This window comes from Magnolia sinica, chromosome 12 (genome assembly GCF_029962835.1).
Source record: "Magnolia sinica isolate HGM2019 chromosome 12, MsV1, whole genome shotgun sequence".
Taxonomy (NCBI): Eukaryota; Viridiplantae; Streptophyta; class Magnoliopsida; order Magnoliales; family Magnoliaceae; genus Magnolia; species Magnolia sinica.
In genome coordinates, this window is record NC_080584.1 from 83,374,979 (window position 1) to 83,398,926 (window position 23,948).

General features: G+C 39.4%; 3 protein-coding genes across 3 annotated transcripts; all 3 read left to right on the forward strand.

Moving 5' to 3' along the window:
* Positions 1 to 12,115: 12,115 nt before the first annotated feature.
* Positions 12,116 to 12,526, forward strand: LOC131220341 (uncharacterized). Its single transcript, XM_058215288.1, has one exon. The coding sequence runs from the start codon at positions 12,116 to 12,118 to the stop codon at positions 12,524 to 12,526; it is 411 nt and encodes a 136-aa protein (XP_058071271.1).
* A 3,855-nt stretch (positions 12,527 to 16,381) lies between these two features.
* On the forward strand, positions 16,382 to 17,293 carry LOC131220342 (peroxisome biogenesis protein 7-like). The gene is made up of 3 exons (XM_058215289.1): positions 16,382 to 16,551; positions 16,627 to 16,934; positions 17,049 to 17,293. The coding sequence occupies exons 1-3, from the start codon at positions 16,382 to 16,384 to the stop codon at positions 17,291 to 17,293; spliced, it is 723 nt and encodes a 240-aa protein (XP_058071272.1).
* Positions 17,294 to 22,769: 5,476 nt separating this feature from the next.
* On the forward strand, positions 22,770 to 23,321 carry LOC131220344 (peroxisome biogenesis protein 7-like). The gene has a single exon (XM_058215290.1). It carries the CDS (start codon positions 22,770 to 22,772, stop codon positions 23,319 to 23,321), a length of 552 nt encoding a protein of 183 aa, XP_058071273.1.
* The last annotated feature ends 627 nt before the right edge of the window (positions 23,322 to 23,948 follow it).

Here is a 23,948-nt window from a genome sequence, read left to right on the forward strand (position 1 = left end):
GCCTTATCCGATGGTTGATAGCAAAGTTTGTACGTAACTAGGTACGAACATGTGTAGCTGAGCATTTTTTCAAACACACACACACAAGGTGGCTTCCCTTGTAGGTTTGTTATGTTGAGGTGTAGGATAGGCACAAGATCTTTTTTGTCTTATCCAGCGCCTAAAGGATGTAAATTTCTCAATAAAGAAAGTACCGTGGTAATATGCATTGCATATTGTCCCACATTACGTATGCCCTCACTGGGTTTTTTTTTGGGTTAGCTTGTTAGTGCACACCCACTATCCGTACATACTCCACTGATAGCCACCCCCATTACGGAATGGATCTCAAGGCCTCAAGTGTTGAAACGAGGTGTCTCCACTAAGTCTACCAGTTAAGCTACATGGATTTTATATATATATATATATATATATATATATATATATATATATATATATATATATATATATATATATATATATAAATAAAGGAAGAGGAAAAATAAATGTGACCAAAGCATCAGTGAGTCACATCAAGAGGAGATGCCCATGTTTAATTTGTAATGGGCCTGGCCAGAGGGTTAAACTGGCCTCCATGAAGATGTTTCAATAGGTATGGATTGCATTTGTGTGTACACAACATGGTTTGACTGCTCTCAGCACTGTGGCCCACCTGAGGAAAGGACCGTTATCATTTTTTGGCCCCTGGCCAAAAAGAGGGGGCCTGAGGTGGGAGGGGACGCCGTGCATAATTATGGCGGGAACCTTACGAGTGAATTATATATATATATATATATATATATATATATATATATATATATAAGGTTCTATGCAGTCGAGCTCATGGGAACTTCCCATGAGGTCGAGTTGTGTAGGCCCCACTTAGATGCGTGTCGAACATCAACACCGTGCATTTGATGGGTCCCCTTTAAATTATGAGATATCCCAAAAATCAGCCGTATACAAAACTCAGGTGGGCCATACCATCTAAAATCATGTGAAGACATGCCTAAAACATATAAAAGAACTTGTTCGGGCCCACCTGAAATTTGGATGCATTTGAAACTTGGTCTGACCTCTCATCCAAGTGGGACACACATAATGGATGGGCTGGATTTGTGAACCACATCTTGGTGGGCCCAACAAATGATTATGAATGTTTTAATGGAGGGTAACCCCTCTCAACTTTTGTATGTGGTGTGGCTCATACAAGTCACAGATTGACTTGATTTTTTAGCCCTAAGCCCACCATGGAATGGTGCATCTGACTAATGGGGTAGATGCTTGACACGCATCCAGGTGGGGCCCACACAGTTGAGCTCATGGGAACTTCCCATGAGGTCGAGCTGTGTGGGCCTCACCTGGATGCATGTCGAACATCAACACCGTGCATTTGATGGGTCCACTTTAAATTATGAGATATCTCAAAAATCAGCCGTATACAGAACTCAAGTGGGTCATTCCATCTAAAATCATATGAAGACATGCCTAAAACATATAAAAGAACTTGGTGGGGCCCACCTGAAATTTGGATGCGTCTGAAACTTAGTCTGACCCCTCATCCAAGTGGGACACACATAATGGATGGGCTGAATTTGTGAACCACATCTCGGTGGGCCCAACAAATGATTATGAATGTTTTATGGAGGGTAACCCCTCTCAACTTTTGTATGTGCACATTGACTTATTTTTAAGCCCTAGGCCCACCATGGAATGGTGCATCTGATTGATGGGGTAGATGTTTGACACACATCTAGGTGGGGCCCACACAGCTTGAGCTCATGGGAACTTCCCATGAGGTCAAGCTATGTGGGCCCCGCCTGGATGCGTGTCGAACATCAACACCGTGCATTTGATGGGTCCCCTTTAAATTATGAGATATCCCAAACATGAGCTGTATACGGAACTCAGGTGGGCCATACCATCTAAAATCATGTGAAGACATGCCTGAAATATATAAAAGAACTTGGTGGGGCCCACCCGAAATTTGGATGCGTCTTAAACTTGGTCTGACCCCTCATCCAAGTGGGACACACATAATGAATAGGCTGGATTTGTGAACCACATCTCGGTGGGCCCAACAAATGATTATGAATGTTTTAATGGAGGGTAACCCCTCTCAACTTTTGTATGTGGTGAGGCCCAAACAAGTCACAGATTGACTTGATTTTTAAGCCCTAGGCCCACCATGGAATGGTGCATCTGACTGATGGGGTAGATGTTTGACATGCATCTAGGTGGGGCCCACACAGCTTGAGCTCATGGGAAGTTCAAGTTCTATGTGGTCGAGCTCATGGGAACTTCCCATGAGGTCGAGCTGTGTAGGCCCCACTTGGATGTGTGTCGAACATCAACACCGTGCATTTGATGGGTCCCCTTTAAATTATGAGATATCCCAAAAATCAGCCATAAACGGAACTCAGGTGGGCCATACCATCTAAAATCATGTGAAGACATGTCTAAAACATATAAAAGAACTTAGTGGGGCCCACTTGAAATTTGGATGCGTCTAAAATGGTTGGGAGTGAATTTGACTACATTTTCCCAATATCTGAATAACGAATATACACAGAAGTTGGTGTTGCCATATCTTTACAATCACTGCTCAGGTGTTTGGCATTTCTCTAATAACAAATCTATTTGTGTAAGCAGTTTAGATGATGAATTATGGCAAACTTTCAAGGGATAAACGCGAAAAACTAAAATTACAAGCATGTGAAAATCATATAAAAGCAAAGACATCAGCATAAATGGAAAATTTTGAGGTATTTCCATACCAAACTAGGCCGTCTTTCCCATGTTGGTTCTGTAAGGCTCTTTTTATTTATGGAACTTCAGAACTTCCTATACGGTAGGCATCAACAATTTTAATACAGGGAAAAGGCACTATGCGCTCGAGCTGATGGGACCGTCCCATGAGGTCAAGCTATGGGAACCACCGTGATGCGTTTCGAACATCTACCCCATCAGTCAGATACACCATTCCATCGTGGGCCTAGGTCTCAAAAATCAAGTCAATCCGTGACTTTTGTGGGCCACACCACATACAGAAGTGGGGAGGGGTCGTGCACCATTAAAACATTCATAATCATTTTTTGGGCCCACCGAGATGTGGTTTGCAAATCCAGCCCATCCATTATGTGTGTCCCACTTGGATGGGGGTTCAGACCAAGTTTCAGCAACATTCAAAACTCAGGTGGGGCCCACCAAGTGCTTTTATATGTTTTTGGCATGTCTTCACATGATTTTAGATGGTATGGCCCACCTGAGTTCCGTATACGGCTGATTTTTGGGATATCCTATAATTTAGAGGGGACCCATCAAATGCACGGTGTTGATGGTCGACACGCATCACGGTGGGGCCCACACAGCTCGACCTCACGGGAGCTTATCGTGAGGTCACGAGCGCATAGTACCTTTTCCCTTATATATATATATATATATATATATATTAGGAATTGATTGTTCCCTTAATGCTTTGGTCTAAGAATCCTAAAAAAAAAATAAAAAATGAATGACTTTCAGGCTCTGTTTGGATGGTGGAAAAAGAAAAGAGAAGAAAAAAAAATCCAATAGTTTTCCCCATGCCTCTCCAGATAAGTTGATCTCCTATTACATTCTGATGCCAAATATATAAGTAATGTGAAGATATTTTATATGAGAAATGAAAAGGAAAAAACATATCCAGAGAGAAATGGAGAGATAGAGCACAAATCAGGCATGAAAATTTAAATAGGTTATATGAAAGAATACTATTTATCTAACATTGAACTGTCCAAAATGAGATAATTTGAGCGATTTTCATACCTTAAAAAACATACCATATCTATGTTTGGCCACATAAAAGTTCTTAAATGGTCAACTAATTATCTAACTCACGATAATAAGCTAAGCAAAAAGTAATGTAATCCATACATATTATGCTAACTATCTAATGAACAATAATAAACTAAGCAAAAAAGCATTGTAATCCATACATATTAAGCTAATTATCTAATGCACAATAATAAGCTAAGCAATAAGCCATGTGATTAGGTTTAGCCATTTAATTCTTAGGGATTAGGGATTAGGGTTTAAGGTTAGGGTTTAGGGGTTTAAGGATTAGGGTTTAAGCCTTTAGGGTTTAGGGATTAGGTTTAGGGTTTAAGTTTTAAGGTTTAGGGTTTAGGGATTTGCAGTGAAGGTAGTGAACACATGACAATCTCAACCTTTAATACATGATAACCTTGATCCTTAAAACAAGACAACCTTGACCCAAACAATCTTGAGCCGTAACATATGACAACCTTGAGCCTTAACATTTGACAATCTCGACCTTGATAACCTCGACCCTCAACACATGACAACCTCGACCTTGGCCCTTAACACTATAAGGATATCGTCTTTGGTGTCCACCATCGCACATGTGTAGAATCTACTCCATCCATTAACTTTATAATTTCATGAAAGGCTATAGTTGGAAGCATGATCAACATCCGTCAGGCACATTGACCGCATCACTAGAAAATTGTTCATATCAAATGAACACCATTATAAGTTATTAAGTTTTGTGGGCCACAAATATCACGTTAGCAAGTAGTTAGTATCTTTCCATATAAGTAAATGACTACAAAGAAAATGAATGGATTTGATATATATTTCATAAGCCCAATAACAACTTCCATTCATGTCACTTTCTCAGGATGGAATACTACGTAACTTATTTTTCACTTAAAAACCGTACAACTACTGATCTATGAACAAGGGCAATTTGGTCTAAAAAACTGTTCAAAACTTGTCAAATGACTACCTTCAAAATATTTGAAATTTTCCTTCGATTTCAAGAATTTAACCATAACACAATGCTAGTACGGTTAAAATCCCTATGCCTGAAATACAAACCAGTACAACCCTATCTGTCCCTTCTCTACTCTCTAAAGTTCAAATAAAACTTGAGAGTAGGGAATATTAGAAAATGACTTCCTTTAACAAGTATCTCCCAAACACCTAATAATCCAACTAATCTCCAATTGTCAACATTAGCTCAACATTAGCATTCCCTTGCATCTCAGCATGGAAAACTCAAGTTCAGGCTAGACTAATGGCTTATTTGGCATCTCTACTCTAATTTAACAAGAACTTTTCAAATGAGAGCTACTCTAATAAACTCTTTTTGCTTTCGCTCTTGTTTTAAATAAGCTCATCAGCATCAATGGTCCATGTGGCAAATCTAGGGTGAGCCTGAGCAACGTAACAATAGCGATATTATTAGTTACGTACTTATATATATATATATATATATATATATATATATATATATATATATATATATAGAGAGAGAGAGAGAGAGAGAGAGAGAGAGAGAGAGAGAGAGAGAGAGAGAGCCTGCATAACGAGCCATGCTCAATCTTGATAAAATATCAAGCGAGTTGCTCGCATCCAGAAAAATCGGACCCTTCATGGGCTTGAGCCCATCCAATTGATCTTGGCTCATAGCTTGTTACAACTATCTATGATTTGCTAGTGCAGGTCATGCTCAGCTTAAGGTCAATGGTCCATGTGACAACTCCAGGATGGGCCCGGCCATTGTCACAATATACATACGTCTTGCATGCCATTAACATAAACAGACTGTACAATGGACCAGGCTCAATCTTGATAAAATATTAAGTGGGTCGCACTCATCCAAACAATTAGACCCTTCATGGGCTTATGTTAGCTTGGGTAAGGTAAAATATTAAGTGGTTTGATTTCATCCAGAAAATTAGACTCTTCATGGGTTTATGTTGGGTTGGGGTTGGGCTTGGGTGGACTCCATTGATCTTGCTTACAGCTTGGTAATACTAGCTATGATTGACTAGCTCAGACCATGCTCAAGTTAGGGTCAATGGTCGATGGGTAAATCTTAAATGAACCTGGGCTACATAACAATAATGATATATTAGTTATGTATGTGTATGTATTACATTTCATTAACAGGTATAGACTGCATTACGAGTGAGGCTCAATGTTGATGAAATAGTAAGTGGTTTCTCTCATCAAGAAAACCGGACATTCATTCCACAATGTTTCGAAGGGAGATTATATAGTGGACCTAAAGAACTGCAATAGGGTAGGGCCATCTACCTTCGATACGCATATTGTAACATCCTGGATTTTCACTGTTTTGGATTTTCAAAAATCCATCATTTTTTAAATTTAATTAACCTAAATATTACTTATTAACCATTAGCACTCAATGTTAGTGTATATAAGGGTGGTACCAGTAAAGAACCGCACCAGTCCGATTAATCAGCCGTAGGAAGCCAATGAATCCGCCCGATCACTTGAACATCAGGTGTAGTGTAATGTCCCGCCCAACTAGAATAGTGTCCTGGGGCGTCCACATAGGATTTGCCACGGGACCATTCGTTTAAGTCACTCGTAGTGAGGTATCACAAATAAATTAGACCAAGATTAGCCCAATTGAATAGACCAGACGGGTCCTGATAGAACCTGGTGCGGGCCTCCAAGCCAGATGACTGTTAACACCTAGCGACAGCCCGTGCAGGCTATACCGCGACACAGGAAGGTCAGAAAATTATAAAAATTTAGGGGAGCATAGATCTCACTGGGCTTGGGGACTATCGCGGACCACGGACCCAGTGGACACCTAGAAGTGGAATCTGGCACTTGCCAGATGTGCCCCACCAATGCCAAAATTGGAATCTGACACGGGTAAATAAAACTGAGATTTCAGGCATTTCAGCCGTCGAATTTCTTCCAAATTTACGGTAAAGGTCTAATGTATTTTTCTACACCCGTCCACAAATTCTGGGACCCGATTGTGGAACGGTGACCGTTGATCACAAATCAGACCCGTGCGATCAAACCCCATATCCGATCGACCTTAAATTTTGCATGGCCCTTCAACGGGCCATGGAGCACCCATCCTATAAGTTTCATGGCCAGAGGGCCACCGTAAATGCTCCGATTTTCTAAACGAGATCTATACCGCTTGTTGGTGGGCCACTAGTTCTAAAACTATAGAATAATGCCCGTCTCACTGGGCTTGACATCCATCATGGGAATCGGACCTGGGTACTGTCCAGAACCGGTCAATTTGAGCCGAAGGACGAGTGCATGAGAAGTGCAAATATCCTAAAGGAAGGAGTTGAAACTTAAGTGAATTGAGTCGTCCACTCTTATGCAAAGTTGAGGATTTCGGACTGTCGGTTTGTGACCAAACTTTACCCGTGGAGAAAGGATATTTTCCTTCTCATATCCATATAGCCGCGGCCCTGATCGACTATCGGTGACCGTTGAACAGACTTTTAATCATATCTGTCGATCGACGCGTCCAACTGGCAGGCCGATCATATTCATACGTAGATCATCATTAGGGCCAATTATCCAACGATGTATATCAACTTGTACAACCCATAGTGGGCCCTAGAGGCTAGAAAAACCCTCCCATAGGGTTAGTATAGTAAAAACCCAACACTTGGGGCCATTTCCACCAAATCTGGCATTATAAAAGGGCCTCATTTGGGGCACCCTTCTCCCCATACGAAATTGCCCTAGAGAAGGGAGGAGAGAAGAGAGAAAAGGAAGAAGAGGAAGAGGAGAAAGGAGGAGAAAGAGAGAGGAAGAAGAAAGGAAATGAGTATGTGGTAGGAGGTGGGGTCCAAAGAAGTTCAACCTTGCAACTCTCTACCCATTCTCCAAGGAAACCTCTACCAAACCCACCCATACCATGAAGCGGAGATAAGAATGGTATATTTCCCTTCAATAGAGCAACTTAGTGTAGATTTCTAGACATTAATGTTGTCTTTCTTGATTTTGATTTAGGAAATGGTGGTTTTACCCAAATTCCCAAACCCTAAGATATCAAAGAATGGAAATCTCTCCTTAAGGTGCAGACTAATATCCTTAGGTGGCCAAGCACCAATTATAGTTGGAGTTTAATGATTTTGTTTGCTTGGTATGTTGTATGGAAGAATCTAGAGGAACCTAGGGATGACATATTGTTGGAATTGTATGAATTGCATGTTTATTTCTCTTTGATGTTAATCTTGTCTCTCTCATGATCTAGTGTATGGATGATTACATGCTCATGTTTGGTTGATTTCTTCTTCTCATATGTGTTGCTTCATCTTGTGTATGATTCTTTTGCTCGTATGTATTTGATCCCTTGAGGTGTAGGAAGTGCTTAACTTCCTCACTAACCCACGCTACACACATACACCTTATTCATGTTATTAATAGTTTGCTTGCTAGAGAAATTTGAATTGTATGTTGAGCAATATGAGAACATGGGGTTGAATATGCTTGATGTTACATTGATAGTTGACATGCTATGAGTCACTATTCCTACCCTTGGGTTGGTCAGGAACACGAGGAGAGCGAAGGTGGTTCCTTTAGTAGGACCACATTGAGGCTAAACCCATGGGTTTGGGCGAGTACGTGTGGGCGACAGTAGTTAGCCTACATGGGTCACTTGTACCCGATGTTGTTCTGCTACATACTTGCCTAGGCTAGTACGGTTTAGTCCACTAGCTGACCCACCTAGTTTGTTAACCTTGTTTGCTCTCATATGTATGGAAACTGGAACACCCTACCACCGTTGTAGCCCATCGATACTAGATGAAATATTGATCCACAGTCTTGTGAGCCGGGCATGGTGGAATGGGACACTGTGTCCGAGCTGTCGGCCTACGCTGGGGTGACGCGCCTCCCCGTAGTAACCGCGAACGATCCCACATTCAGCACCCCCCATGTGTTTGAAGTCAGGGATGGGGAAAACCCGACGGGGTCAAGGATCGCGGGGTCTCGGCCTCACACATTGGGGGGCCTTGGCCTCGCAACTAGTTCAGGGCATTTGATACGTGGGGTGTATCAGATTCCCAAATCTGCTGGATGAATGGACTTAACTAAGAACTCGGTTAACATCATCATTGCACGACATTAACTAGGTTGGCGACTTGGCAGTCGAGGTCGCTCTGAGGGAGTGTTGACATATGCAATCGTTAGATGGAGTCGCTCGAGGGAGAGTTGTGGCGAGGGCATACATCATGTCATCCACTATGCATGTGCATTAATAAGATTAGTTAGGTGTTTGTGAATGGTTGCTTTTCATTAAATTATTATTATAATTGATGCTTATTACAACTTATGGCTAATAGCACCCACTGAGTTGATTACTCACTCCCACTCTGGGACGGTGTTTTAAAACACCAACCAGACCCGTTCATAGATGCAGGTGATACAGATTTCGTAGAGCCTAGTGATGCGAGCCTCGAGGAGGAGGACGAGTTCTCTTACTTTCAGCTGATGGATGGTTCCCCGTCGGCCTAGTAGACAGGATTTGGATCGCTGAGTTGTGGACTCAGCTCTATTCTTTTGGACATGATATTCCTTTTGTGATTTTGTTGGGCAACGCCTGGTGCGACCCTTTTTATATCCTTTTGGACCTGTATAAAATGATCTATTTTCATTTCAGCTGACTTGTGTGATTGTGCTTCATGTTCCAGGAAATTTCAGAATGCGCATTTAGACTAGATTAATCGCATATTAATGAAAACTGGTTATAAGTGACCCCGGGAACTGGGGAGTCAAGCGTATGCACGACCCCCGATTTCTAAGGTGTTACACATATGCTGGAATCATGTAATGAAAATCGGGCCCACTCACATGCAGGGCATAGCAGGAATGGTTTATATCTCAAAAATCAATACCCGTTAGACCATCACACCCATTTGATCTGTGGCCATTAAAGTGATGGTACAAAATAGAAACATTTAATGGTATGCAACGGGTTTTAATTTTAAAACATATGCCATGGCATATAAACAGTTTATCTGAGTAACAATTCGGTTTCAATGTCATATAAACATGCTCCAGGTGGGAAACGGATTGGCTACTGACCCTGCCACTAGCCAAGGGCTACTGGTGGGTGCTCTGTGGGCCCACCATGATGTATGTGTTTCATCCATTCTGTCTACCCATTCTTCCAGATCATTTTATGATATGGGCACAAAAATAAGGTTGATCCAAATATCAAGTGGACCGCACAATGTTGATTTTTTTTTTTAAAGCACACGCGCACACAAACCACCACACACTCACACCGTAGTAGGATTTCACCACTTATGGGTACTCAAGCCCTTGACCAGGTGTTGAAACTCCTTAGAGTCTACCACTGGAGCAAGAGGAAGGACCCTCGCACAATGTTGATTGAACGCCCACCATTAAAATCTTCCTGCGGGCCACAAAACTTTCATATCAAGATAATATATTGTTTTCCCTTCATCCATGTTGTATGACCTAATCAATAGGTTAGATGTCAAATAACCATTACAGTGGGCCCTAGGAGGTTTTTAATGGTGGACATTCAATTACTACTATTTTCCCATGGTGTGGTGCACCTTAGATTTATATATACCTAAATTTTGATATAAAGATCTAAAATTATGTTTCAAAATGGATGGACCGCATGGATAAAATACATACATCATGGTGGGGTCCACATAGCACCGACCACTAGCCACCTGGCTGGTGGCAGCTTTGGTTTGGCTGGTATACCACACACTACCATGTGTTGATGTCACCAAGTTATGTGGGCCCCACCATGAGATATGTATAATATCCAAACCATTCGTCCATTTGGAGAGATAGTTTTAATGCTTGAGCAAGAAAATAAGACAGTTTCAAAGATCAAGTGGACCACATTACTGAAAGTAATGGATAAGTTTTGATCAATCTGATATTTTTATTTTCTCTTCATCCAGATCTGCGTGACCTTATGAATAGATTGGATGGAAAATAAACATTATGGTGCCCTAAGAATATTTTGAGGGTGGGAATCATTTTTCCTGATATCTGTGGTGTGGTCCACTTAAGCTTTAGATATGACTCATTTTTGGGATTACATACCAAAATAATCTGGCCAAATGGATGGCTTGTGTGGGTATAATATATACATCATCTTGGGGCCCACGTAACTTTGATATCCTTTTAATCCAGGCTTGATGAGCTGACACGCTCGGCTGCAGCTCCACGTGCACACGAGTGAAGTCGGTGTTGTATGGTACACCAGCCAATTCGCTTCCCTACATGAAGTTCCTGCACTGGGAGGCTAGGTGGGACCCTCTGTGATGTTTTTGAGAAATCAACCCTGTCCATCCATTTTTCCAGATCATTTTAGAACATGATAAAAAAAATAAGTGAGATTTAAAACACAACTCAGCCACACAAGAGGAACCAGTGGGGATTGAAAGATCACCGTTGAAACTTTATATGGCCACCGAAGTTTTGGATCATGCTAAGATTCTGTGTTTTTAGTTCATCCCAGTGGAAATGACCTTATAAACGGTTCGGACAACATAGACACATAAATTAAGGTTTCAACGGATGATATTTGTTTCCGCACTTTTTCCCGTCGTGTGACCAGCTTAAGTTTTTTATTCACCTCATTTTTAGTACAGTATCCTAAAATGAGCAACAACAATGGATGGACAGGGTGAATTTATGAAAAACATCACGGTGGACCCCACCTATCAAAATGCACGTGTATGTATTATAATTTTTTGTAGGGTATTAAAAGATTCAATTCAAGAGAGGGAGGAAACGGTATTCTTGATGTTTAAAATTTTGAAAAAGAAGAGACCAAAAGTAATTTACCTTTCAAAAATCAAAACACATCCAAGATTCAATACATCATCGTCCTTAAATCAAAATACAAGATCTTATCGAAGATTCAAGACATTATCGTCCTCAAATCAAAACACAAGAGCTTGTCTAAGATTCAATACATCATCATCCTCAAATCAAAATACAAGATCTTGTCCAAGATTCAAGACATCATCATCATCCTAAAAAAAAAAAAGAGCTTATCCAAGATTCAATACATCATCGTCCTCAAATCTAAACACAAGAGCTTGTCCAAGATTCAAAACATCATCGTTCTCAAATCAAAACACAAGAACTTGTCCAAGATTCAAGACATCATCATCCTCAAATCAAAAGACAAGAGCTTGTCTACAATTCAATATAACATCGTCTTCAAATCAAAACACAAGAGCTTATCCACGGTTCAATACATCATCGTCCTCAAATAAAACATAAGATCTTATCCACAATTCAATACATCATCATCCTCACGTCATTCTACTACGGAATGGGCTTCAATGGCGTAGCTGTGAAATTCCACCCGTCTGATCATCGGGTCGCTTTGGTTGTCAAAAAAGAAATTGCAGGTGCTTCTCTTATTGACACACATGACTTCCAATCAACCGACCACCCTCTCACAATATCAGAGATTATCCAAGATATCAATGATTTCTCATGGTGCTCATCAAAACTGCATGATTCTTTGATCTCGGGTGCTAAAGATGGGACTGCATTCCTCTTAAATGTGAATAGTTCTAAACTAATTAAACGCTTCAATGCACACATCTCCCGCATTACCTTCATTGATTTCAACCTCACAGATTACACTTTCAACACAGCGTCATGGGACAAGACTGTTAGGCTGTTGAAAATCGATGAAGAAAACTGCAAACTAGTTACACACATCCTGATTGTATGAGGTCAGTTAAATGGAATCCCTATGAGAAAAGTCAGCATGCCAGCGCATCTCTTGATGGAATATAAAGGCTTTGGGATGTCAATGGGAATGCGGCTACACAAACCATCCATGCCGACAATTCGCCGATCATGTCCCTTGACTGGAACTGTTAAGGTTAACAGATAGTCAATAACGCATCGGGAGAAAACTGTGCCGAGGTGTGGGACATCAGGTTGCTCAAAGACCCCTTTAAAGTCCTTAGTGGCAAACACACAAACAACGTATGCCTGGTGAAGTTTTCGCGGCACAAGAAGTACCAAATCGTTTCTTGCATGTACGATGGGAAGATTGTTCTTTGGGATTATGGTCCAGGGAATCATGATTCAAAGACGACAATGTACGATGATAATAAGGGTGTTGTGCGGGGCCTAGATATGAGCAGGATAGAGGACGGATTGTTGGCAAGCACCGGATCTGACGGTCTTGTTCGCACATGAATCTACATTCCGCCAGATATTTGAAATTCGCTACATCTTCTTGTCTTTCTTAATCATCTTATACAAAGTACTACTTCTTCTCGTCTTTCTTAATATTCTTGTAAATAGCATATTCAACAATATTATTGTACATAGTATATTCTAATGGATTTCTAAAGGATTCAATGTTTTTCATTAGTGCAGAATATTTGTTTTTCATCTAAATGTAGTTAATAATAATTATGCATTGGCGATCTAGTTTATAAAAATTACAACTTTTCAAGACTAGTTTAAAATCTTAGCAAATTCTCCAATACATATTACTGTTAGATACAATGAGATGAAACTCATTTTCAATTAACAACTAGATGAGGTCTATGTTTGCTAATTCATCTAATTGGGGATTGAAAGATCACCGTTGAAACTTTGTATGGCCACCAAAGTTTTGGATCATGCTAAGATTCTTTGTATTTTCAGTTCATCCCAGTGGGGATGACCTTAAAAGCGGTTCAGACGACATATAACTATAAATTAAGGTTTCAACGGATGGTATTTCTTTCTGTACTTTTTCCCGTCGTGTGACCTGCTTAAGTTTTTGATTCGCCTCATTTTTAGTACAGTATCCTAAAACGAGCTACAACAATGGATGAACGGGGTTGATTTATGAAAAGCATCACGGTGGACCCCACCTATCAAAATGCATATGCATGTATCATAATTTTGTATAGGGTATGAAAAGAATTGATTTGAGGGAGGGACGTCGCAACAGTATTCTTGATGTTTAAAATTTTGAAAAAGAAGAGACCAAATGTAATTTTCTTTTCAAAAATCAAAACACATCTAAGATTCAATACATCTTAGTCCTCAAATCAAAACACAAGAGCTTGTCGAAGTTTCAACATATCATTGTCTTCAAATCAAAACACAAGAGCTTGTCCAAGATTCAATACATCATCGTCCTCAAATCAAAACACAAGAGTGTGTACAAGATTCAAGATAGCATTGTCCTCAAATTAAAACACAAGAGCTTGTCCACGATTCAATAAATCATCGTCCTCAAATCAAAATACAAGAGCTTGTCCAAGATTCAAGACATTTTCGTCCTTAAATCAAAACACAAGAACTTGTCCACGATTTAATACATCATTGTCCTCAAATCAAAATACAAGAGCTTATCCACGATTTCATACATCGTCGTCTCCAAATCAAAACATAAGATCTTATCCACGATTCAATACATCATCATCCTCATGTCATTCTATTACGGAATGGGCTTCAATGGTGTAGCCGTGAAATTCCACCCGTCTAATCATCGGGTCACTGTGGTTGTCAAGAACGAAATTGCAGGTGCTTTTTTTATCGACACACATGACTTCGAATCAACCGACCACCCTCTCACAACATCAGAGATCATCCAGGATATCAATGATTTCTCATGGTACTCATCAAAACTATATGATTCTTTGATCTCAGGTGCTGAAGATGGGACTGCATTCCTCTTGAATGTGAATAGTTTTAACCCAATCAAACGCTTCAACGCACACATCTCCCGCATCACCTTTGTTGATTTCAACCTCACAGCTGACACTTTCATTACGGCGTCATAGGACAAAATTGTTAGGCTGTGGAAAGTCGTTGAATAAAACTGTAAATTAGTGTACACACATTCCGATTGTGTGAGCTCAATTAAATGGAATCCCCATGAGAAAAGTCAGCATGCCAGCGCATCTTCCGATGGAATATTACGGCTTTGGGATGTTAACGGGAATGCGGCTACACAAACCATCCATGCCGACGATTCGCCGATCATGTCCCTTGATTGGAACTATTAAGGTTAACAGATAGTCACCACTGCATCGAAAGAAAACTGTGCCGAGGTGTGGGACATCAGGTTGTTTAAAGATCCCTTTAAAGTTCTCAGTGACAAACACACAGACGAAGTATGCCTGGTGAAGTTTTCGCGGCACAAGAAGTACTAAATAGCATCTTACTCGTACGATGGGAAGATTGTTCTTTGGGATTATGGTCCAGGGGATCATAATTCAAAGACGACAATGTACGATGATCATAATGGTGTTTTGCAGGGCATGGATATGAGCACGATAGAGGATGGCCTATTGGCAAGCACCGGATCTGATGGGCTTGTTCGCACATGGATTCACATTTCGCCGGATATGTGAGATTCCTTACCTCTTCTTGTATTTCTTAATCATCTTGTACAGAGTACTACTTCTTCTCGTCTTTCTTAATATTCTTATAAATAGCATATTCAACAATATTCTTTTACATAGCATATTCCAATAGATTTTTAAAGGATTCAATGTTTTCCATTAGTACAGCATATTTCTTTTTCATATAAATATAGTTAACAATAATTATGCATTAGCAATCTTGTTTATAAAAATTACGACTTTTCAAGTCATGTTTAAAAACTTAGTAAATTCTCCAATACTTAGTTCTGTTAGCTACAATGAGATGAAACTCATTTTCAAGCAGCAACTAGATGAGGCCTATGTTTGATAATTCATCTAGTTGGGGATTGAAACATCACCATTAAAACTTTGTATGGCCACCGAAGTTTTGGATCATGCTAAGATTGTTTGTGTTTTCAGTTCATCCCAGTGGGGATGACCTTATAAACAATTCGAACCACATATAAACATAAATTAAGGTTTCAACGGATGGTATTTCTTTTCGTACTTTTTCCCATCGTGTGACCTGCTTATGTTTTTGATTCGCCTCATATTTAGTACAGTATCCAAAAACGAGCTACAACAATGGATGGACGGGGTGGATTTATGAAAAACATCACGGTGGACCCTACCTATCAAAATGCATGTGCATGTATCATAATTTTGTACAGGGTATGAAAAGATTTGATTTGAGGGAGGGAGGCAACAGTATTCTTGATGTTTAAGATTTTGAAAAAAAAGATAGCAAATGTAATTTTTCTTTCAAAAATCAAAACACATCCAAGATTCAATATATCCTCGTCATCAAATCAAAACACAAGAGCTTGTCGAAGATTCAAGACATCATCGTCCTCAAATCAAAACACAAGAGCTTGTCCAAGATTTAACACATCATCGTCCTCAAATCAAAACACAAGATCTTGTCCAAGATTTAAGACAACATCGTCCTCAAATTAAAACACAAGAGCTTATTCACGATTCAATTCATTATCGTCATCAAATCAAAACACAAGATTTTGTCCAAGATTCAAGATATCATTGTCCTCAAATCAAAACACAAGAGTTTATCCACGATTCAATACATCATCGTCCTCAAATCAAAATACAAGATCTTGTCCACGATTTAATACATCATTGTCCTTAAATCAAAACATAAGATCTTATCCACGATTCAATACATCATTATCCTCATGTTATTCTATTACGGAATGAGCTTCAATGGCGTAGCCGTGAAATTCTACCTGTCTGAACATCGGGTCGTTGTGGTTGTCAAGAAAGAAATTACAAGTGCTTCTCTTATCAACACACACGACTTCCAATCAACTGACCACCCTCTCATAGCATCAGAGATCATCCAGGATATCAATGATTTCTCATGGTGCTCATCAAAACTGCATGATTCTTTGATCTCGAGTGCTAAAGATGGGACTACATTCCTCTAGGATGTGAATAGTTCTAACCCAATTAAACGCTTCAACACACACATCTCCCACATCACCTCGGTTGATTTCAACCTCACAGATGACACTTTCATCACAGCGTCGTGGGACCAAACTGTTAGGCTGGGGAAAGTCGATGAAGAAAACGGCAAATTAGTCTACACACATCTTGATTGTGTGAGCTCGATTAAATGGAATCCTGATGAGAAAAGTCGGCATGCCAGCGCATCTTTCGATGGAATATTACGGCTTTGGGATGTCAACGGGAATACGGCTACACAAACCATCCATGCCGATGATTCGCCGATCATGTCCCTTAACTGTAACTGTCAAGGTCAATAGATAGTCACCACTGCATCGGGAGAAAACTATGCTGAGATGTGGGACATCAGGTCGCTCAAAGACCCCTTTAAAGTCCTTAGTGGCAAATACACAGACAAAGTATGCCTGGTGAAGTTTTCACGGCACAAGGTGTACCAAATCACTTCTTGCTCGTACGATGGGAAGATTGTTCTTTGGGATTATGGTTTAGGGGATCATGATTCAAAGATGATAATGTACGATGATTATAAGGGTGTTGTACAGGGCCTGAATATGAGCAGGATAGAGGATGGCCTGTTGGCAAGCATCGGATCTGATGGGCTTGTTCGCATATGGATCCACATTCCGTCGGATATGTGAGATTCCCTACCTCTTCTTGTCTTCCATAATCATCTTGTACAGAATACTACTTCTCGTCTTTCTTAATATTCTTGTAAATAACATATTCAACAATATTCTTTTACATAGCATATTTCAATGAATTTTTAAAGGATTCAATGTTTTCCATTAGTGCAGCATATTTATTTTTCATGCAAATGCAGTTAACAATAATTATGCATTGGCGATATAGTTTATAAAAATTATGAATTTCCAAGACTAGTTTAAAACTGTAGCAAATGCTCCAATACATATTACTGTTAGCTACAATGAGATGAAACTCATTTTCAATTAGCAACTAGATGAGGCCTATGTTTGCTAATTCATCTAGTTGGGGATTGAAAGATCACCGTTGAAACTTTGTATGGCCATCGAAGTTTTGGATCATGCTAAGATTCTTTGTGTTTTCTGTTCATCCCAGCGGGGATGCCCTTATAAACGGTTCAGACGACATATAAACATAAATTAAGGTTTCAACAGATGGTATTTCTTTCCACACTTTTTTCCATCATGTGACCTGCTTAAGTTTTTTATTCGCCTCATTTTTAGTACAGTATCCTAAAACCAGCTACAACAATGGATGGACGGGTGAATTTATGAAAAACATCACAGTAGACCCCACTTATCAAAATGCATGTGCATGTATCATAAATTTGTACAGGGTATGAAAAGATTCGATTCGAGGGAAGGAGGCAACGGTATTCTTGATGTATAAAATTTAGAAAAAGAAGATACCAAATGTAATTTTTCTTTCAAAAATCAAAACACATTTAAGATTCAATGCATTATCGTCCTCAAATCGAAACACAAGATCTTGTCGAAGATTCAAGACATCAGTCTTTAAATCAATAGACAAGAGCTTGTCCAAGATTCAACACATCATCGTCCTCAAATAAAAACACAAGATCTTGTCCAAGATTAAAGACATCATCTTCCTCAAATCAAAACACAAGAGCTTATTCACGATTCAATACATCATCATCCTTAAATCAAAACACAAGATCTTGTCCAAGATTCAAGACATCATTGTCCTCAAATCAAAACACAAGAGCTTGTCCACGATTCAATACATCATCGTCTTTAAATTAAAACACAAGATCTTGTCTACGATTTAATACATCACCGTCCTCAAATCAAAACATAAAATCTTGTCCACGATTCAATAAATCATTATCTTCATGTCATTCTACTACGGAATGGGCTTCAATGGTGTGGCCGTGAAATTCTACCCGTCTGAACATCGGGTCGTTGTGGTTGTTAAGAACGAAATTGCAGGTGCTTCTCTTATCGACATACATGACTTCCAATCAACTAACCACCCTCTCACAACATCAGAGATTATCGAGGATATCAATGATTTCTCATGGTGCTCATCAAAACTACATGATTCTTTAATCTCGGGTGCTGAAGATGGGACTGCATTCCTGTAGGATGTGAATAGTTCTAACTCAATTAAACGCTTCAACGCACACATCTCCCACATCACCTCGGTTGATTTCAACCTCACAGATGACACTTTCATCATAGCGTCGTGGGACAAAAATGTTGGGCTGTGAAAAGTCGATGAAGAAAACTACAAACTAGTCTACACACATCCCGATTGTGTGAGCTCGATTAAATGGAATCCCCATGAGAAAAGTCGGCATGCCAGCGCATCTTTCGATGGAATATTACAGCTTTGGGATGTCAACGGGAATGCGATTATACAAACCATCTATGCCGACGATTCGCTGATCATGTCCCTTGATTGGAACTGTCAAGGTCAATAGATAGTCATGACTGCATCGGGAGAAAACTATGCCGAGGTGTGGGACATCAGGTCGCTTAACGACACCTTTAAAGTCATCAGTGGCAAACACACAGACAAGTATGACTAGTAAAGTTTTCGCGGCACAAGAAGTACCAAATCGCATCTTGCTCGTACGATGAGAAGATTCTTCTTTGAGATTATGGTCCAGGGGATCATGATTCAAATACGACAATGTACGATGATCATAAGGGTGTTGTGCAGGGCTTGGATATGAGCAGGACAAAGGATAGCCTGTTGGCAAGCACCGGATCTAACGGGCTTGTTCGCACATGGATCTACATTCCGCCGGATATGTGAGATTCGCTACCTCTTCTTGTCTTTCTTAATCATCTTGTACAGAGTACTACTTCTTTTCATCTTTCTTAATATTCTTGTAAATAGCATATTCAACAATATTCTTTTGCATAGAATATTCCAATGAATTTCTAAAGGATTCAATGTTTTCCATTAGTATAGCATATTTCTTTTTCATGTAAATGTAGTTAACAATAATTATGCATTGGCAATATAATTTATAAAAATTATGACTTTTCAAGATTATTTTAAAACCATAGCAAATTCTCTAATACATATTACTGTTAGCTACAATGAGATGAAACTCATTTTCAATTAACAACTAGATGAGGCCTATGTTTGGTAATTCATCTAGTTGGGGATGGAAAGATCACCATTGAAACTTTGTATGGCCACGGAAGTTTTGGATCATGCTAAGATTCTTTGTGTTTTCAGTTCATCCCATTGGGGATGACCTTATAAACGGTTCGAACAGTATATAAACAAAAATTAAGGTTTCAATGGATGGTATTTCTTTCCGCACTTTTCCCCGTCGTGTGACCTGCTTAAGTTTTTTATTCATCTCATTTTTAGTATAGTATCCTAAAACGAGCGACAACAATGGATGGACGGGGTGGATTTATGAAAAACATCACGGTGGACCTCACCTATCAAAATGCATGTGCATGTATCATAATTTTGTACATGGTATGAAAAGATTCGATTTGAGGGAGGGAGATAACGGTATTCTTGATGTTTAAAATTTTAAAAAAGAAGATACCAAATGTAATTTTTCTTTCAAAAATCAAAACATATCCAAGATTCAATACATCAATGTCATCAAATCAAAACAGAAGAGCTTGTTGAAGATTCAAGACATCATCGTCCTCAAATCAAAATACAAGAGCTTGTCCAAGATTCAATACATCATCGTCCTCAAATCAAAACACAAGAGTTTATCAAAGATTCAAGACATCATCGTCCTCAAATCAAAACACAAGAACTTATCCATGATTCAATACATCATCGTCCTAAAATTAAAACATAAAATCTTGTCTAATATTTAAGACATCATCGTCCTCAAATTAAAACACAAGAGCTTATCCACGATTCAATACACCATCGTTCTCAAATCAAAATACCCGAGCTTGTCCACGATATAATACATCATCGTCCTTAAATCAAAACATAAGATATTATCCACGATTCAATACATTATCATCATCATGCCATTCTACTACGGAATGGGCTTCAATGGCGTAGCCGTGAAATTCCACCCGTCTGAACATCGAGTCGCTGTGGTTGTTAAGGAAGAAATTGCAGGTGCTTCTCTTATTGACACACACGACTTCCAATCAACCGACCACCCTCTCAAATATTAAAGATTATCCAGGATATCAATGATTTCTCATGGTGCTCATCAAAATTGCATGATTCTTTGATTTCGGGTGCTGAAGATGGGATTACATTCATCTGGAATGTGAATAGTTCTAACCCAATCAAATGCTGCAACGCACACATCTCCCGCATCACCTCCATTAATTTCAACCTCACAGATGACACTTTCATCACAACATCGTGAGATAAAACTGTTAGGTTGTGGAAAGTCGATGTAGAAAACTGCAAACTAGTCTACACACATCTCGATTTGTGTGAGCTAAGTTAAATGAAATCCCCATGAGAAAAGTCAGCATGCCAGCGCATCTTTCGATGGAATATTACGGTTTTGGGATGTCAACGGGAATGCGGCTATACAAACCATCCATGTCGACGATTCGCCTATCTTGTCTCTTGACTGGAACTATTAAGGTCAACAGATAGTCATCACTACATCAGGAGAAAACTGTACCAAGGTGTGAAAAATCAGGCTGTTCAAAGACCCCTTTAAAGTCCTCAGTGACAAACACACAGACGAAGTATGCCTGGTGAAGTTTTCGCAGCACAAGAAGTACCAAATCATTTCTTGGTCGTACGATGGGAAGATTGTTCTTTGGGATTATGGTTCAGAGGATCATGATTCAAAGACGACAATGTACGATGGTCATAAGGGTGTTATGCAAGGCCTGAACATGAGTAGGATAGAGGATGGCCTGTTGGCATGCACTGGATCTGATGGGCTTATTCGCACATGGATCCACATTCCGTCGGATAAGTGAGATTCATTACCTCTTCTTATCTTTCTTAATCATCTTGTACAGAGCAATACTTCTTCTCGTCTTTCTTAATATTCTTATAAATAGCATATTCAACAATATTCTTTTACATAGCATATTCCAATGGATTTCTAAAGGATTTAATGTTTTCCATTAGTGCAACATATTTCTTTTTAATGTAAATGTAGTTAACAGTAATTATGTATTGGCGATCTAGTTTATAAAAATTACGACTTTTCATGACTATTTTAAAACCTTAGTAAATTCTCCAATACATATTACTGTTAGATACAATGAGATGAAACTCATTTTCAATTAGCAACTAGATGAGACCTATGTTTGCTAATTCATCTAGTTGGAGATTGAAAGATCACCGTTGAAACTTTGTATGGCTGCCGAAGTTTTGGATCATGCTAAGATTCTTTGTGTTTTCAGTTCATCCCAGTGAGGATGACCTTATAAACGGTTCAGACGACATATAAACATAAATTAAGGTTTCAATGGAGGGTATTTCTTTCGGCACTTTTCTCCATCATGTGACCTGCTTAAGTTTTTTATTCACCTCATTTTTAGTACAGTATCCTGAAACGAGTTACAACAATGGATGGTCGGGTGGATTTATGAAAAACTTCACGGTGGACCCCACCTATGAAAGTGCATGTGCATGTATCAAGATTTTGCACAGGCTATGAAAATATTCGATTCGAGGGAGGGAGGCAACGGTATTCTTGATATTTAAAATTTTAAAAAAGAAGATACCAAATGTAATTTTTCTTTCAAAAATCAAAACACATCCAAGATTCAATACATCATTATCCTCAAATCAAAATACCAGAGCTTGTCGAAGATTCAAGACATCATTGTCCTCAAATCAAAACACAAGAGCTTGTTCAAGTTTTAACACATCATCATCCTCAAATCAAAACACAAGAGCTTGTCCAATATTCAAGACATCATCGTCCTCAAATCAAAACATAAGAGCTTATCCATGATTCAATACATCATCCTCTTCAAATGAAAACACAAGATCTTGTCCAAGATTCAAGACTTCATCGTCCTCAAATCAAAACATAAGAGCTTGTCCACAATTTAATACATCATCGTCCTTAAATCAAAACACATGAGATTGTCCACGATTCAAAACATCATCGTCCTCAAATCAAAACATAAGATCTTGTCCATGATTCAATACATCATCGTCATCATGTCATTCTATTTCGGAATGGGCTTCAATGGCGCAGCCGTGAAATTTCACCCGTCTAAACATTGGGTCGCTATGGTTGTCAAGAAAGAAATTGCAGTTGCTTTTCTTTTCGACACACACAACTTCCAATCAACCGAACAACCTGCCACAACATCAAAGATCAACCAGGATATTAATGATTTCTCATGGTGCTCAAAACTGCATGATTCTTTGATCTTGGGAGCTGAAGATGGGACTGTATTCCTCTGGAATGTGAATAGTTCTAACCCCATCAAACGCTTCAAAGAACACATCTCCCGCATCACCTCCGTTGATTTCAACCCCACAGATGACACTTTCATCACAGCATCGTGGGACAAAACAGTTAGGCTGTGGAATGTTGGTGAAGAAAACTGCAAACGAGTCCACGAACATGCCGATTGTGTGAGCTCAGCTAAATGGAATCCCCATGAGAAAAGTAAGCATGCCAGCAAATCTTTCGATGGAATATTACATTTTTGGGATGTCAATGGGAATGTGGTTACACAAACCATCCATGCCGACGATTCGCCGATCATATCACTTGGCTGAAACTGTCAAGGTCAACAGATAGTCACCACCGCATCGGTAGAAAACTGTGCCAAGGTGTGGGAGATCAGGTCGCTCAAAGACGCCTTTAAAGTCCTCAGTGGCAAACACATAAACGAAGTATGCCCGGTGAAGTTTTGGCTTCATAAGAAGTACCAAATCGCTTCTTGGTCGTACGATGGGAAGATTGTTCTTTGGGATTATGGTCCAGGGGATCATGATTCAAAGACGACAATGTACGATGATCATAAGGGTGTTGTGTAAGGCCTGAATATGAGCAGGACAGAGGATGGCCTGTTGGCAAGCACCGGATCTGATGGGCTTGTTTGCACATGGATCCACATTCCGCTGGATTTGTGAGATTCGCTACCTCTTCTTGTCTTCCTTAATCATCTTGTACAGAGTACTACTTCTCGTATTTCTTAATATTCTTGTAATAGCATATTCAACAATATTCTTTTACATAACATATTCCAATGAATTTCTAAAGGATTTAATGTTTTCCATTAGTGCAGCATATTTCTTTTTCATGTAAATGTAGTTAACAGTAATTATGTATTGGAGATCTAGTTTATAAAAATTATGACTTTTCAAGACTAGTTTAAAACCTTAACAAATTTTCCAATACAT

Excerpts from the sequence above, each read along its gene's own strand:
- LOC131220341 (XM_058215288.1), top strand. The coding sequence starts at position 12,116 with ATGGGCTTCAATGGCGTAGCTGTGAAATTCCACCCGTCTGATCATCGG.
- LOC131220342 (XM_058215289.1), top strand. The coding sequence starts at position 16,382 with ATGAGCTTCAATGGCGTAGCCGTGAAATTCTACCTGTCTGAACATCGG. Across the intron at positions 16,552-16,626 it reads GATATCAATGATTTCTCATG|TTCTAACCCAATTAAACGCT; the intron begins GTGCTCATCAAA and ends GGATGTGAATAG. Across the intron at positions 16,935-17,048 it reads GCCGATCATGTCCCTTAACT|ACAAAGTATGCCTGGTGAAG; the intron begins GTAACTGTCAAG and ends GCAAATACACAG.
- LOC131220344 (XM_058215290.1), top strand. The coding sequence starts at position 22,770 with ATGGGCTTCAATGGCGCAGCCGTGAAATTTCACCCGTCTAAACATTGG.